The following is a 16740-nucleotide window of genomic DNA, read 5'->3' on the forward strand; positions in this document are numbered from 1 at the left end:
GTTCCTCCAATCTCAGTTGGGATATCGGCGGTCCAAGGCCGATCCGCAGCTATATGTTCACACTTCCGAGGATGGTTGTGTGCTGTTTGTCTTATATGTTGATGATTTGATTGTCACAGGTGATGATGCACAGCAGGTCCAAGAGACAAAGTCAGCTTTACATCGGACGTTCGAGATGACGGACTTGGGTCTACTCCATTTCTTTTTGGGCCATGAGATTTATCAGTCTCAGAGGGGGATCTTTATCTCTCAACAGAGATATGTACAGGAGCTCTTGGTGTCTTTTGAGATGGAGGATTGTCGGGCCCTCTCTACTCCTATGGATCCGAACTGGAAGGCCACTTCCCATTCAGCTTCTCCTTTGGCGGATGCGTCCCGCTATCGACAATTGATTGGGTCCTTGATTTGGCTTCTCAACACGAGGGTTGATCTATGTTTTGCTGTTGGGCTCTTGGCAGGGTTCATGAGTGAACCTAAGACGGTGCATTGGCAGGTTGCTCAGAGGATACTTCGGTATTTGAGGGGGACGTCTGATTTAGGGATTCATTACCCCGCAGGCACAGATGGTTCAAATCTTGTACTTGCAGGTTGGAGCGACTCGGATTGGGCCGGTGACGTGGACCACAGGCGGTCTACTACAGGTTACTGTTTTACTTTGGGTGCAGGTGTTATTTCATGGAGTAGCAAGAAGCAGCCCACGGTAGCCCTTTCGTCTACTGAGGCGGAGTATCGGGCTGCGTCTTCCACCACATGCGAGGTTGTGTGGCTTCGGCGATTATTGGAGGAGCTTGGGTGCCCCCAGACTCGTCCTACTTTGTTGCGATGTGACAATGAGAGTTGCATTGCCTTGGCAAGGAACCCTGTTTTTCATGCCCGGACAAAGCACATCGAGATCCAGTACCACTTCATCCGCGAAAAGCTTCTGGATGAGACCATCACTGTGGAGTACTGCAAGACGGAGGACAATCTTGCGGATTTGTTTACGAAGGCGCTTCCTCAGACTCTACTTCGGCGACATTCCAGATCCCTCAGGCTTCTGCCCTGCCCAGGCTCTGAGAGGGGGTGTTAGAGATCAGGTCATAGCCTGATCAGGGGCAGCAGGCTGGTGCAGTCGGACTGGCAGTCGGACTGCACAGTCGGACTGCCACGTGGCAGTCCGACCTGCAGCAGCCAGTCGGCTGCATGCAGCCGCCTGGCCATTTCTGGCGCCCTATTTCCCCCGGTTTTTTGGCTATTTATACCCAACATTCTCAGCAGTCTGACACACTTCTCTGCTCGCAGATTACAGACCGGTGACACGCGCAGATTCCGTCTCTGTTCGCAGATTTCAGACAGCAGACAATGCAGACTGCAGCGGACGGACAGCAGGTTGCATTGTCGAGGTGGAGACACGCAGTCCAGCGCACTGCGCCCGTGTATATATCTGCATATCTTTGTATTCAGCATTCTTTATACAGCAGATCTTCATCGTCCACTGTCTCTTTCTCTCTCTTCTCTCTCTGCGTTCTCTCTCTCTCAGTCCTACGCTTCCGCACTGCTGCACTCTGACAAATTTCTGTTGTAAATTAGGGTTTACAGCAGCAAAATTTACAATTTCTTAGCCTCCAAGGGTCCAAATGTTGAGATCTTCAGAGCAAGGCTTCGAAATGGTTGGGAGATGAGAGAGAAAGCTGTAGAGAGAGAAAATTTAGAATTTTGTCACAAAGAATGACTGAAAATCAGTCAAATGCAACTGCTGCCCTGCCACAATAGCTTGCAGATGCAAAGAACTGAAGAAAAACAGTCATTTATTGCTGCTGTCTTGTCTCAACAACCTGTAGATGCTGTCACCTGCTGTTGATTGGTCTTCTCTTGCCCTTGGCTGCCTCAGAAGGTCCTCTAATGGCTGCAAAATTAGACCAGCAGCATCTCCTTCCTCTCTTACAGGCTGGATACACTAAAAATGCCTCTCTCCAGTCTCTAAAGACGTTTTTTAGTTTTGCATGGGCATTTTTGACAAGTGGCAGCCTTCCCAAATGGTTTTTTTCAGTATTATCCATAATTAAATATTAATTTTCAGTATTTAAATACTGAAAATCAATTTAATAATTATTTTGGTGCCCTGAAAAATAATATGACTGGCCAATAATTAAATTGGCTAGGCAACTTCCATTCCCGAGTGTCTCTGCGCCATCTTTGACCATCAGATTGATGTTAGATACCATTAAACACCACTTCTCTAGTGTCACCAACTGACATTTATTGCCAAATGAATAACCTAGGTTAACAACTGGCACCAGATATCACCAAGTACTTGTGCGATATAACTTATAGCAACTTTTGCCTTTGATATCTCGTGATTTTTCGGGTCCCGAGCTCTTAGATTTACTTTAACCCCAGTTGCACATCACATGTGCAACATTTACTTAATCATGTGATTAAAAATTAATCCACATGTTAAGTGAGGTTTTAAAAATCATGTCCTCATGATACCCAAGGTCGAGTACGGGCATATCCTTATGGTTCTCGACACCACACAAAGTCTGGCATTCCTATTCTTCATTGCATGTTTTCATCATCTTTGTATTAGGGTGCTTGGGCAAGTGAACAATTTCCCCAAGAGGGACATTGTCCAAGTGGCACATGCTGCATGAGTATTCTTCAGCATGTAGCATTCCATCTCCATTTCACTCTTCTCTTCTTTCCCTTTTTGGGCTTGAGAGGGGGTGTTGAGAAACCCTGTACCCTTCACCCGCAGTTTGCTCTTTTGGGTTTCTGTGTTTTGCGTTTAGGGTTTGCAGCCCCAAAAAGGGATGCTATCCTAGACTGACTGGGCCTATTTATAGGCTACTCCACTCTCATTCATTCCTCACGGCTAATTCATTCAGCTCGTTACCTCTTCTCTCCAGCCTCTCCATTGCCCTCACACCCCTTGAAAAGGACATTGTGGTTTGTGGTCTGTGGCTGTTTTCATCATCTTCCTTGTGCTATGGAACCCTTGTTCCCTTGTATCACATTCACTCCATGATTCAGATCTTCATCATTTCATTCATCAGAGTTTCTTCTCTCTTGTCTTCTCTTCTTCATGTTTGCCGAGTTCACTCTGTGTTCCTCCTTGCAAACTCTACTGTCTCGCCAGTACGTCATCTTTTGCAAGGTGTGAGCAATTTTATGGGACGCCAACCCTTCTAACACAAGTGTGGGCCGTTATGGTACTGGCCCTAAAGAGCATGCTTGGCTCTGTGGTTTGAAGGTTGGATCCTTGGTGAGTGTTACATTGTTACTAGAGTGATAACTTGATTTTTATTTGTGATGCAATGACATGTACAAAACTAGTGGAATCTCATGGCATTGTGATGATCTTGGCTAGACGAGTTTGTGAAATTTGTATTTTGTCCACATGATCTTTTAAGGTCATTAGAGCTATTAGTTTCCAAATGATTGTATTTTGATTTGACAACGGTTGTAGTAACCTTGTATATCAATTCTAGTATATGGAGCACATCTCCGATGGCATCAAAGGATTGCAGTCCGCTCTCTCTTCACTGTGCAGATTCTCCACAGGTGTTGTCACCCGATTCAAACAGGACAGTGCAGTTATCTTTTGAGCTTCGGCTCTGCTATATCAGCTTTTCTTCTCATGGCATGATTTAGCGCATCATCACCGTGTTCTTCTTGTTTCTGAGTTTCTCTTCTCTCTCAGTGTTTGCCCTACACACCTTGTGTTACTCCCCCCAAACCCTATTGTTTCTTTGCACCACCACTTATTTTGACATGGTATCAGAGCATTCTTGTTATTTTTGACGGGAGTGCCAGCCTACTTTCCCTTCTCTTCCATCCACTGTTGTGTCAAGTATACCTGCTTTAACTTCTATATTAGCGACTATTGTTTCTACTTCATTGCAAGATTTTGGTGATAATCAAGAACAAGAAGGAACTCTTCAATCTATTCATAACATCCAAGTTTGAAAGGACCGTTATCTTTATTGTAAACACAAGAGGAGGTGCGTATAAGGAAAAATCAGTGAACCCTTTTGTAAAATTTCCTTCTCCCTCTTTTCCTTTAAGTTTTGTTTCTCAAGTCAATTTGAAGTTAGTATATAATCTTTTTCTTCCTTTTCATGATCGTCCACATTTCAATTTCAACCATTCAAATTTGAACATCAATTTAATCTATTCACTTCATGACCATTCAATTCAATCCCCTCAACATTTCAAATGCTACCCATTCCATCCTTCTCTTCTATTGCATGGACATCTTCTTTTCACACATCACAAGTGATATCTCATATCGCAGTGGGGGGTTCTTTAAACATAGGTATAACCTTTAGGACCTCTATGTTCACACATATGGGTGGTGTAGATGCATCTAATGGGGAGATTCGCCTCATCTCACACAATTTTAGGATTTCCAACGCATGGGATGCCCTCCCAAGCATTCTTGAATGTAGACTAGTCGCTATCATAGTTTGCTCAGTTGGCTATACCTAGTAGACCTTCTAATTATGTTTCAATGCCCCAACGACAGTTGGTTAGGGTTATCAAGTTTTGGTGCCGCCTCCATATGGAAACCCTGATCCCATTTCTACCTACCTTTCTTATTGTCCTTACCCCTGTTACCTGATACCTCATAGTTCTTTGTCCTCATCAGCCAAGTATAAGGAAAACCCAAAATTTCCTTATTCAAGTTTTCCTCTAAGTTTTTCTTTCTCAAAGTTAGAATGAATTAAGTGCATCATCATCATCACCATTTCAATTTCAAAATTCTTCATTCCTATTCACTGCAACTTCACCACAATTTCCAATCCCACGCTTTTTTTCCGCTGCACCCATATCTACATTCATACGGTTTTCCATATTAGCGTTCACCATTCCTCATGCTCAACCACACACCACATTGAGAGAGTCTTCAAACATAGGTATATTCTATCCCTCTAGGTCTTGTGCTTTTGCACATCCAGGTAGTGGAGATGCACTGGTGGTGGGGATTTATCCCCCAGCCCAACCATCCATAGGGACCTATATGCATGGGTATCCTATCCATATGTCTCAAGCCCTACCATTCTTCCATGTGGCCACATAGTTTGCCGACATTACAATCCCTAGTAGGCCATCCTATACCTTTTTAGCATGTGGACCATCCACAAGTAGGGCACACATCTGGACTCACCTTGCTAGGTATCTCAATGCCTCTCATGTAGCGCCTAGTTATCCCCATTTTTATCCTATGCCACCTATCTATCCCTGCCCTCAAGCCATCCATCCATTTGCATCAACCAAGCATGCATTTATGTATAATACGCATTTCCACGGTTCTAACTTTACTACTTGGTCAAATTTCATGCAACATATCTTGGATCCCCAAGGCTTGTGGCAACTTGTTCACGGGTAGGAACCCTAGCTTGACTCCCATTGGTTTTCATATGAGGTAGTTTGCTTTTGCAAGAGTAGAAATGCCACAGCCATAGTTGGGTAAATGCAAGGCTTGATGCTTGAATTTCACTCTCAAACTCTAATCCTTTGTCCTTGCATTTGAGCGTTGGGCATACCTAGTTGATTGCTATGGGGTTTGCGATTGTACTCAACGTGACCATGAGCTCCAAGAGTCCAAAATTACTTAGAGGGATGATTTGATTGTCATGTTGGTTGAGTATTGATGCTTGATCGCTGAATTTGCCACCATTGGCTTCCTTAAGTCACCCGATAATCAAGTCACTTTGTTCATGAACAAATTACCACAAATATATTTCAATTTTATCCAACAACTTATCTCATAGCCCTAGTTATCCACCTTATATGAGTTTGAGTATCAACTATCACATTATGTTTGGTTGTTCCATAAACTTCATAAGAAGCCCCAATATTCAAAGGGGGCCTTGACTTCTCAGAAGGTGAAGCATGCTGGTGAGAAAAACAACACCAAGATTGAGTTGGGTAGTGATGAGCAAAGTGCTCTACTCTAGGATTGAAATTGGGTTGGCAAAATGTACCCAAAAAGAATAGGTACTATCAACATTGCTAAAAGGTCAGCCATTTTGAGAAAGAATGTCACTCAAAAACCAAGGGTAGTTTGCCCAAGACTAGATCCTCTTTTCCACCTAGGAACTTAAGCACATTAGGTGAGGGTATTTTAAATCCACCTCCACAATTGGGATGGGCTTACCCTCAACCCTAGTAGGGTAGATCCGTTGCTCACATGGCAGCAGGACTGTCTGCCCCCATTACACCTGAGGGGTCATTTGAATGGTCCGCTAATGCCACTAGTCTAGGCTTGGGTGCTTTGGCACTCCTTGTCTCCCTTGAGGATAGACTTGATGATTCCTTATATATTTTTGTGTTGCTTTTTACATCGAGGGCGCAGCCAAAGGCAATTGAGCCCACTTTTCCTAAAGTTCCTCCGATCAAGCGATCGTGGAACCTTCTATTGGTCCAAATGTCGGCAATAGTGATAGTAGTCCTACCATACCTCCCACTTGCGTCTTTGTTGATTCGTACAAGGCACGTTCTAGCCCAGTTTTTGTCTTCTGTTGCACATTCCTTCTTCTCTTGAGTCCTCTCCTACATCTTTAGTATGCTTATCTTTTGGTAGTGGGACTATCTCAAAACCCAACACATTGCACTCACAAGTACTTTTCATTGAAGTTAAGGTGGCATGTTTTATGGTCTTATGTGGTATTCTTGCTCCTAACTTGTTTTTTGCAGGTTGGTATTAACCCTCACAGGACCTACCAATTGATCGGAGCGAAGATTTGGATCGTTTGGTACTTCTTGGTTGCCCTTCCTTGATGGGGCTTCACCTTCTGGACCAGCATGGACCGTGGCGTCTTCCTCTCTCGAGACCAAGTTCTTGCCTTTCTTGAGGTGACCGTGGAGGTTATTCATTTCATAGATTTTCAACTGGATATGGCAATCTCCTCTTCTTCTTTGGATACTTTTCCTTTCCCCTATCGACATCGATATCTTTTGGAGAGAGGGGGTGCTTACATTTTCTTTCATTGTCTACTGGTGAGAGATGACAATATTTTTCTCTTAGTATTTATAGGGTTTTGCTTCATGGACATTATTATTGTACTTTATTTGTATCATCAAGATGATTATGATTGTAAAAGGGCAATTGGGTAAGTGAACAATTCCCCTGTGAGGGCAGTGTCCAAGTAGCATCGTTGCATAGTATTTTGCATGAACATCACCCGTTGCATTGCCCTTTGCATTACTCCATGCATTGCCGTTCTGTTCTTGTAAATATGCGGGTGTACACATTCATCCCTTGTCAGCCAGAGAGTGGTTGACTATGGAATCACCATATTCATGGCAGCTCACATGACAATCTTCCTATTAGTCTCATTTGCAACTTCTATATAATCCCCCATATCTTTTCTCTTCATTGACACCCATAGGTGGTTGGGATAGCTTGTCTATTTTGCATGTGTTGGATTCGACCATCCATTCTTAGCTCCCCAAAGGGCACAAATACTCAATAGGACACAAATAATTACTTCAAAAAAAAAGGTTCAAAGTGGTTCTATCTGCCTTTGTAGGTTTGGTTAGGTGACTAGGCAACCGACGAGCACCCTTTGTCTGATACCTTGGCCTTAGGTGGGACACCTTGGGGTAATTATGGGCTTGAGCTATCTTGATAATTCCTTCTTGGTTCCAATTTTCGGCCTCAGCAGGGATGTTGAGCTCAAAAATGCATATAGATTGATTAGCTCTTTATTTCAGCCCTAAAACTCAAATTAACCAAAGTTTTATTAAACAATGCTTGATACTAGAGAGTCCCATAAGTTGTTAAGCAAAATTATAATTTGGGAGGATCCACTCATCTATAAATAGACAAGTTGCCCACCACTCAGTCCATCCTTGTTTTGCAAATTGTTGGTGCTTGTCCTCTGCTGTTCACACTCCTTTTGAGTGGGTATCTCAGTTTGAGGTTGTTGTCCATCACCTAGCACTTGCATCCAACCTTCTTCCATCAGCTTGTGGCTGTTTTCTACCCTCCAAGCTTGCCCTTACTGGTCAGCAGCCTCCTACACCCTATTGATAGTTTCCAGCGTGCTGCATGTTGTTCGAGCTATCCTAGACCTGTTTGGCACTGATCCAGACTCTCTAGATCCACATTTATTGCTGCCATACACATTGAGGGGCTGTCTGCAGCATTTTTGGATCTGTACAGAGCATGACACTCTCTCCAGCTCATATCCTTTGCCTTCGCCCTTCAAAGACATGAGAGCTCGAGGTTCAGTATTCACCTTGCATAGTGTGTTTGCTACATTAAGCATTGTATCTAGTTATTCGTTATCATTCATTCATCTTCAGTGTTCATTGTCTTTGAGTTACTCTAACCCTACCAAGTTCTTTTATTAGCATGGGCTTTGTCGTATGATTGTGTTTGTTATCTGTAGATGAGCATTGCTTTACACTATCTAGAATATCACCATCTAAAATACCAATAGCCACCTAATTGGTTCCAACAAACTTGGCTCCTCTTTCCACCATGATGGAGATAGTTCCTATACTGCCAGATTTGCACTGGTTGGAACTAGGATAATTTTGGTAAAATTTTCAAAACTATCAATCAAATAGGTATTGTGATTCGTGAACCTATTCTTAATATGAAAACATAAAGGAGAAGTGACTTACATATTCCAATGACCTACATAAAATGTTTCATGTAAGCAAGCTGAAGAGAAAGCTAGGTGCCATAGATTTTTTAGGTCTCAAGGATTGGGATGGGTGAAGTCTTCAATAATCAATTACTTCCACGAGCCTAGGAGGATTTTAGATGTTTGTAATAAGCGAACAAGGAATGTTAGATATTAGGAATGCTTGTTGAAGTGGAAGGATTGTTCTAAAGGGAGTTCAACTTGGGAGCGTGCAAGCACTAATGAAACTTGGTGTGCCAAGTTGGAGTTGGACATTTCCCAATTTTGTTATCTAGGATGAGAACATTTCTTAAGGTGGAGAAAGTGTCGAATCAATTAATGTGACACAATGGGGAAACACCAATAAGAGTTGTGACCTTTCAGTTACTGTCGATTTTAGACATAAGGTGTTTTAAGGGGCATAACCATTACGCACACGTGAGACATGCGCACATATGGGCTAAGGCCTAATAGTGTACGGGCTCGGGCCAATTAATGCATATTGAACATCAGCTTAGGCCATGTAAGTGGCATGTACCAAACTTACTATGGTCTCTCTCTTATGACATCCTCCTCTTGTCTTTGCTGATTTGCTAATCTTAATTTCTGAGATCATTCAGCTCTATCCATCGGCTATCAAGGCCCGATCTCGTGTTGATGCTTGTGTGTAGGAACAATCTAGCTTCCATGTGTTATCCTTGCTTTCTAATTGAGCCGCGTTGGAACTGTTGTATGACTATGTGTTATTTATTGCCTTCTAAAGTATCGAAGCCTGGTTTTAATAAATATATTATGGATAAGCCATTGTCATATGTAAAATGGGTAAAAGGCATATTATACCCAACATTATTATGCAGAAATGCAGACACATACCTTAAAGATGATGCTTGCAGGAATTTGGGGACAAATTTAATGGCTCAAGAAAAAAAAGGTTACAGAGGGGTTGAAAATGGTTTGTATCTGTTTGCACATATGAACATTGGCTTATAAATATCTAAGGCTTATTGTAGATAACAACGTACTTTTAAGGTTAACAGTCAAGAAGAAAATACATTTTTAACTGGTAAAGTGGACACTCTTGGAAACATGGATATTCTTGGCTGGGCACACAACATCTCCAGCTCTAGATGGAAGTAGGCATATTTGTACACTTCGTTTTGGATAGCTTTATATGGACTCGTCCTTTGTATTCAAAAAGTAACATACTATTCTATGGTATTTCACTGTGTTCTCTCAAGATCTAAGCGCAAGGAGCAAGTTTGATGAATGTTTCACTGAGCAACACACTTTGCTAGTGTTCTATTGGGGAACCTCTGATAATGTTTGTGGACAACTCTTTGGTTAAGATTAGTACACTCACATCTGTGTGTGCCAATGTGCATGTGTGTTGATAGGGGAGTTGTGCACCTGCATAAAATGCCATCTTTGTGGTTTTTGAGGTTGTACTTATACCCTATTTTGTCTGACAGGTGGGCCTTGAATTTGACTTCATAAGGGAAGCAAAGTCGATGGACAGAATAGCAAATTCTCTATCAGCTGCAAGAAATGGAAAGCCTGTAGTAATTGTCCCGCATTCTATTCCTGGGATGGTCACAAGGTTGATATTAAACATTGGCATTGTATAAGAAGATTGGTACCTTATGACAAGTCTTGCAAAGTTGGACAGGAGAGACTATTGTTGGTAGTTGTGATTATGGTGCTGCAATTGCAATTGTATTTGCACAAATACAGTAGCAGGTGTTGCTCAGTCAGTGAAAGTTTACTTACTGGTTTTCCTTCTTTTCAGGAGGGTTTTGGTGATGAATTTCATTGAAGGAACCCCAATATTACGATTGGCTGAGGAAATGGCAAAAAGGGGTATCAACCCAGCTGGAAGGATTGCAAAGCTTGCCAAAAAGTTAGTTGATATTTTAACCTTTTCCATATAAAAAGCAAACATGTGTTCATAGAACATCTTGATTACAGGCAGAATATACCCAGTCCGGAAAATACAATGATTGCAAGCTCGTTTAATGTGTTTGCTACTTTCCAAAGACTGCTAGGTGATTCTGCTTTGTCTGTCAGTTGGCACTTCCTAGTGGCCCATAAAGTGCTTGCAAATTGCTGCTACAGTAACGGCTCCATTTCCCTCCTTGTGATCCATTTTGTGGTTATTTATTACAATAAAGTGCTTACAGCATGTGTGGCTTTGGGACAGCCTGACTTATTATATGCAAACAACGTTATGTTCCCTTTTCATGTCAGCCCTTCCAATGCAAGTGCCTCATTGGCCTCACATAGGTTGAACCTTTTGGCGTGGACATCAGACTCTCTGCAAGACTCACTTGATGAGGACCATGAAAGAAGGAACCAGATGACTTTGATGAAGAGAATGGGTTTCATTAGGATTCTTTTCTATGTATCAAAAGAGAATGAACCGTTTGTTTGATCCAATCAACTTATGCTGGCACCAAGGTATCTGCAAATCAGCTATGAACCTCAGCAGTGTCTTCCTGTGAAGCTGTCTGCAACTTGGAGATGGCAGTTTGCTAGAGATTTTATGATGTTCGAGGCAATACAAGTGATTCTTGCCATGCCATGTACCTCTTGAGCAATCGAATCTACAATATGTGACATGATCAAATGCATATTCTTCCCATCATTTACCTGATTACTCCTTATTGAAGCAAGATGAATGCTTACCTTATTAATTTGCCACTAACACTGGTCCATCAGGTGTAAGCAAGCATAACACAAACTATTGTCGAAAGCCTAATAAGTTACCCCTTGTCACCTACTTCTTACCACGTTTCATTTAGCTAATTGACAAGCACTTTAGCTTTCTGCTCGCATTGGAAAATCTTCGTCACTCTCTAGGCCTTTTGGTACCCACACGGGGGAATTCTCTTGTTGCTTGATGGACCTTTTTGATTAATAGCAGGATCATTTATGACAAATGATGAGCTTTCAAAACAAGGATTTGAGTGCAAAGGTTGGCCTCCAATGGTTGTTTAATGTCTGTGCATGCAGGAATATTTTGAAAGATTTGACTGCAGCATATGGACACATGATCCTGAAGGATGGGTTTTTCCAGGCAGATCCGCATCCAGGAAACATTCTGATTAATGAGAAGGGAAAGGCAAGAAAAATATTTTGAAAGTTGCTGTATCATCACATTTGAATTCTGCAGACCGTAGTCACATGCACATTTTTTCTCCTGTTACAGGTAGCACTTCTGGATTATGGTCAAGTAAAGGAACTTCCAAACAATCTGAGGTTGGACTATGCAAGGCTTGTACTGGCCTTGAACCATGGTGATCCCTTTGAAATTGGGCACTGCTTAGAGTAAGTTTTCGAAGGTTCCTACTGCACTAAGGTGTGCCATTATTAGTACCTGTACTCTTTTTTATTCCATGGCTATCAGCTATCAATACTCATTGATAAGCTGCTGGTTAGCTTCCTGCAGAAAACTCGGTATTATTGTTGGTAAGAAAGTTGAAGTTGATCCTGTCTCCTTTAAAATCATGGCATCTTCAATGTTTGATACAAAAATGCCTCCTGGACGGAAAAAAGCAACCCCTTTTGGAAACGATTCTATGCTGAAGAAATTCCCTGTGGAAGTAAGCATTGTGCTGAGTTCTTCACCGTGAACAAGTTTATTTTAATTATAATGCAAAGCTCTTTTTGGTGTGAGCGCTGTGTACTGTTTTGGGGTGAGGTTTGATCTGCTCATAAAGAAAGTGAAAATGACATGGATGTAGCTCTAGTATCTTTTTCCTGATGAAGCCTATTGTATTGGAAACTTTCGGGAATTCGTGCATGAAGCAAGCCAAAATAATGGAAATTGGTTCTGGTCGGATTAGGAATTTGACCTTGTTTATGTGCTGATTGTGGCTCTTACAGAATCAGTTGGTGTAAGTTAATGGGTATGCTTGTTTGCTATTTGGTTGCCCAGCATGGAAAGTTTGATGTTGAATTCGAACTGTGACCATGTGTCCAGTCTAGGATGTAGCAAATATCAGATTGATGCTGTTCTTCCCAATTTTATTTTCTCCTGGGTTAAGAGAGTCAAATGATCACAGAAGCTGCTGTCCATATGGACTCTTAGTTTACCTTGACTACAATGTATGTTTGAATGTATGTATGCACTGATTCTCTTTTGGATTTTGGTCTGGGATTAACCTTCAGCTAATGGTACTCAACTTGTCACAAAGGCCACGATTATTTTCGGACTCATAGAACCTGTGCTTTGATGCTTTCAAGGAGCCGATAGTTGACATAATTATGCCATATATCTATCTTTTTGTCATGATAAAAAACCTAAAGCTTTGGATGTTTGGGCAGAGCTTTCCAAAGGAGCTATTTTTTGTGTTGCGGACGATACATCTGTTACGAGGATTAAGTGTTGGGATGGGCATTCCTTTTTCCTGTGCAGAAGAATGGAAAGATCTTGCGTTTGAAGCTCTCTCCACATCAGGTTTTAATCAACCACTTCTGCTATGTGCAGATCATGTGTTTCAGCATACTCCCTCACCCTCACTGTAGTGTTTGTGATTAACAGATGTTGGCCAATCAAAGGCAAAGATAGGACCTCCAAGGGAGCTTATTTGGGAGAGAAGAAAAAGAAGTCGAAGGATTAGCTTTGTGTCATAAATTGCAATTGATTATCTTTTGAATGAATGATACAAAAGCATCACCTACAGGTCCATTCCCTCCTATGGAGCTCCCAAGGTGTAGAACTTGCATGCTGTAACAGTGGGTTTGTGTATTGGATGCAGAACCTCTTCCGAAACATGCCTTTTACAGAAGCTTTTTAATGGGCAAATGAGCAGAGTGTGGTTGATTCCATCTTTTTCTGCATTGGGCTTTTAAAAATTTTGTGGAAAATCTTGTACTATGCCACAGAAGTGGAAGTGACATCCCTTCAATGTGAGGGCTGGTTCAAGTAAATGTAGCATGTTAACATCCCTTTCTTATTTAGCTTCAAAACTAAGCTTGGAAACCATCTATCACAGTTCTGGAATATGGGCACATGCAGCATGTTAAAAACAATATGTGAAGTTATAGAAATAATAATATGAAGAAACAGGAAATTGCTCATATACACATTTTTGAAACAGGAGATTGCTCATGTACACATTTTTGAAAACATTAAATATAGAAACCCATAAAAGATTAACATGTTAGAGGGAGGTAGATCGTGACATGATTTGATGAGTCATCCGATGGCAAGACGCAAACAATGTAGGGCCATGTGCAAAGGCTGGACTCTTGTCTATGGGAGCTACATATTTGTTTCAGCAATTTGAGGTGGTTAAATGGTCCACTACATCAAAATAGCTCGAAGCCTTGAGCATTTCCATAGGCCTATGTTTTGATTACCATTTTAGTTGTTATAATCTATCTTTATACCTTTCTATATATTTAAGACTAGTAGCTAAATTCACAGATAGTCCTATTTGGCAAACAATGCTCCCTAAGTCTTAAAAGAAAAGGAAAAATTTTAATACTTGAAATTTTTACTTATTAAAAGTAATCCATTCTCTTGATTGTGACTTTAAGAACCTCTCTCTCTCTCTCTCTCTCTCTCTCTCTCTCTCTCTCTCTCTCTCTCATTTCATGGTGAGTTGCCATTAAATGCTTGAAGGGATTGAAATAAAGTCAAGAAGATACTTTTGGTTGTGGGATGTCCCAAGACATGACATGGTTTTGTTCCAAGTTCATTTTCTTATAGCAATAATGTGCCCCCCTTTGTTGCACCCACAGTGCCGCCCCCCCCCCCCCCCCCCCCCCCCCCCCCCCCAACACCCCCCCCCCCCCCCCCCCCAAAAACACCCCCACACACACACACATACGTATGCATGCGTGTGCACACGGGAATGCTTGAATCTAATTGTATTGGATTGTTGACTCCTCTATGGAACTAATCATAAATCTTTCCAATAATACATTTCGGGCTTATTCACTTGATATTAAGAAACACTATGAATCCATACCTTATGAAGGATTGAATGGTTTGAAAGACATTTAGTTTGATGATCACTTAGGCTCTTCAATTTGGCAAATCCTATGCCATCTCATTTCCAAAATTCCCCTCAAATTATACTTTCTAAAATTGTTGCAATAGAAGGAAACCCTTCTTTCTTGATCTACATGATGTTTTCATTAACAATTGGCTCATAGATCACAACTACAAGTAATTGAATGGGCAATTTGGCAAATGAATCTGTGGTGTACCCATAGGATTTTCTCGTTCACCTTTTGCCCAAATTTGGTAAGAAACAAAGATGGGACATTTTGGTTCTTACAGTTTTTGCTTTTTCAATGATTGTCTTGATCAATGTTTCAAATGTGTTGGTTTTCTTTAATTAAAAAATTTAAAAAAGGGGTTTTCAACATTTGTTTCAAAATATATCACAACCCTTAGAGCACTTTGATAACAATTTCATGATAATACAAGTTAATTATTACATCTAAAGGTATGTCCTTTCTCAACTTGGAAATTGTGATCTTCAAAAAGGGGCATCTCCTAACGAGTTTAGCAAAATAAACCATCTACTTTCTAAACCAAAAAGGTTTATTCATAGAGGTAGTAATAGACTTTTAAATTGGGATTATAAGGTCATTTATCTCAAATCATTGCTTTGTAAAAGCATGAACATAGAGTATAGTTATGTCCTTTAGAAAAAAAATTTCATGACTAAGTTCAATATCCTTGATCTTCAAGGCCTCCTTCATGGTGTGTCTGTAAGGGATCGAACTAATGGGTTAGCTCTCTATGTGACTACTATTTGCTTCCTTGATTCACTATCATGCGGGCTATGATGTGTATTTTAATACTTTCTCATGTATATTCTCTCTTTTATATAAATCATCACAACATTTTCCTTAGGTGTGAGTGATTATTAAACATTCTCATACAGTCGTAAAGAATTGCCACCTCCATAATCCTTGGCAAATATGATTGCTAAACTTAGAAGTAAGGTTGCAAAGATATTGCCTTTGTTCCCACACATACTACTCATTTTAGATTTCCCTCACATGCTCAAAACCTTATAACTTCTACCAAGGTTCTCAACTTTTAAAGATCATTTAATACAAACAAACAAACTTTGAGAGACAAAGGCAACTACTGCACTTTGTAGAATACAATGGCTTCTCCTACTTCAAATTAGGGTATCCTCTACATGGCGGAAAGGGGATAACAACTGAGGTGGTCCCCTAACACCTAAAATTTGTTAATTCTTCTTAGTCCTTTACTAATTTGTGTTATTGGTTTGCTTATGAGTAACATGACTACCTCTTCATCAAGTGTTCAATATTTTCATTCTTGGAAATCAATGTTTAAGTTCTTGCATGATACTTATGCATCATTTTGAAACCTATTCAATAATTGGATGATGGTTCAATATAGTTTGTATATTTTACCCACAACTTAGCAATAAAAGGATAAGCATGTTCATTGATTCTTCCTACTAGTTTGTCATTATTTCTTGATCTTAGCAATTTATATCTTTAGGTTGCATTAACAAATTTATGATTATCTAGATTCATTTCGCACGCACACATGCACGCGCATGTGCACGCGCGCACACACACACAAGGTAGGGTTCCCTAGTGATAAGCTACTTATTGTATTGCTCTATTGACCTAGGTTTAAATCTCTCTTTTTCTATACCTATACTAAAAGACTCTACATAATTAGGAGTTGAATCAAAGACATTTTGGTCACAACATGTTCAAATCAAGCAATTGAGCTACATCTCTCTCTCTCTCTCTCTCTCTCTCTCTCTCTCTCTCTCTAACCAAACTATGGATCACAAATGAACTCACACTAGCACAACTCAAAGCATGACTAGGCGAGATTGCCAAGATGAAGATAGCTATAAAAGAGGAAAATTAGGTAGTTTATCAAGGTGGCAAAGCCATCATACAAGAGTTCAAAAAGCCTAAGCATTATGCTACTTTAGCCTCATTAACTTATATAGTAACTCTTATCAACTTAGTAGTTCATGTTTATTGATTCCAATGGAACCTTGAATTGGATTATATATTAATCTTGAGTTATTGTTCTTTTTTATGCACCTTTAAGGCATCTTAGAGGAGGGTGTTAATATCACACACACACACACACACACAC

General features: G+C 40.7%; 1 protein-coding gene across 6 annotated transcripts in view; it reads left to right on the forward strand.

Moving 5' to 3' along the window:
- Positions 1–13623, forward strand: part of LOC148018095 (Protein kinase superfamily protein) — a 44207-nt gene extending 30584 nt beyond the window's left edge. For 4 of the 6 annotated variants that reach the window (XM_087661346.1, XM_087661345.1, XM_087661344.1 and 1 more), the window contains 7 exons: positions 10091–10218; positions 10408–10518; positions 11631–11739; positions 11827–11945; positions 12067–12220; positions 12945–13077; positions 13162–13623. In XM_087661346.1, the coding sequence (XP_087517472.1) occupies positions 10091–10218; positions 10408–10518; positions 11631–11739; positions 11827–11945; positions 12067–12220; positions 12945–13077; positions 13162–13253 (846 nt within the window). In that variant the 3' untranslated portion in view covers positions 13254–13623. Of the gene's footprint in view, positions 1–10090; positions 10219–10407; positions 10519–11630; positions 11740–11826; positions 11977–12056; positions 12221–12944; positions 13078–13161 lie in introns of those variants that run through there. The other 2 variants (XM_087661348.1, XM_087661349.1) reach the window with 2 other exon arrangements.
- Positions 13624–16740: the final 3117 nt, after the last annotated feature.

This window comes from Lygodium microphyllum, chromosome 21, assembly GCF_053477565.2.
Source record: "Lygodium microphyllum isolate KBCC chromosome 21, Lygodium_microphyllum_v1.1.10, whole genome shotgun sequence".
Classification (NCBI taxonomy): domain Eukaryota; kingdom Viridiplantae; phylum Streptophyta; class Polypodiopsida; order Schizaeales; family Lygodiaceae; genus Lygodium; species Lygodium microphyllum.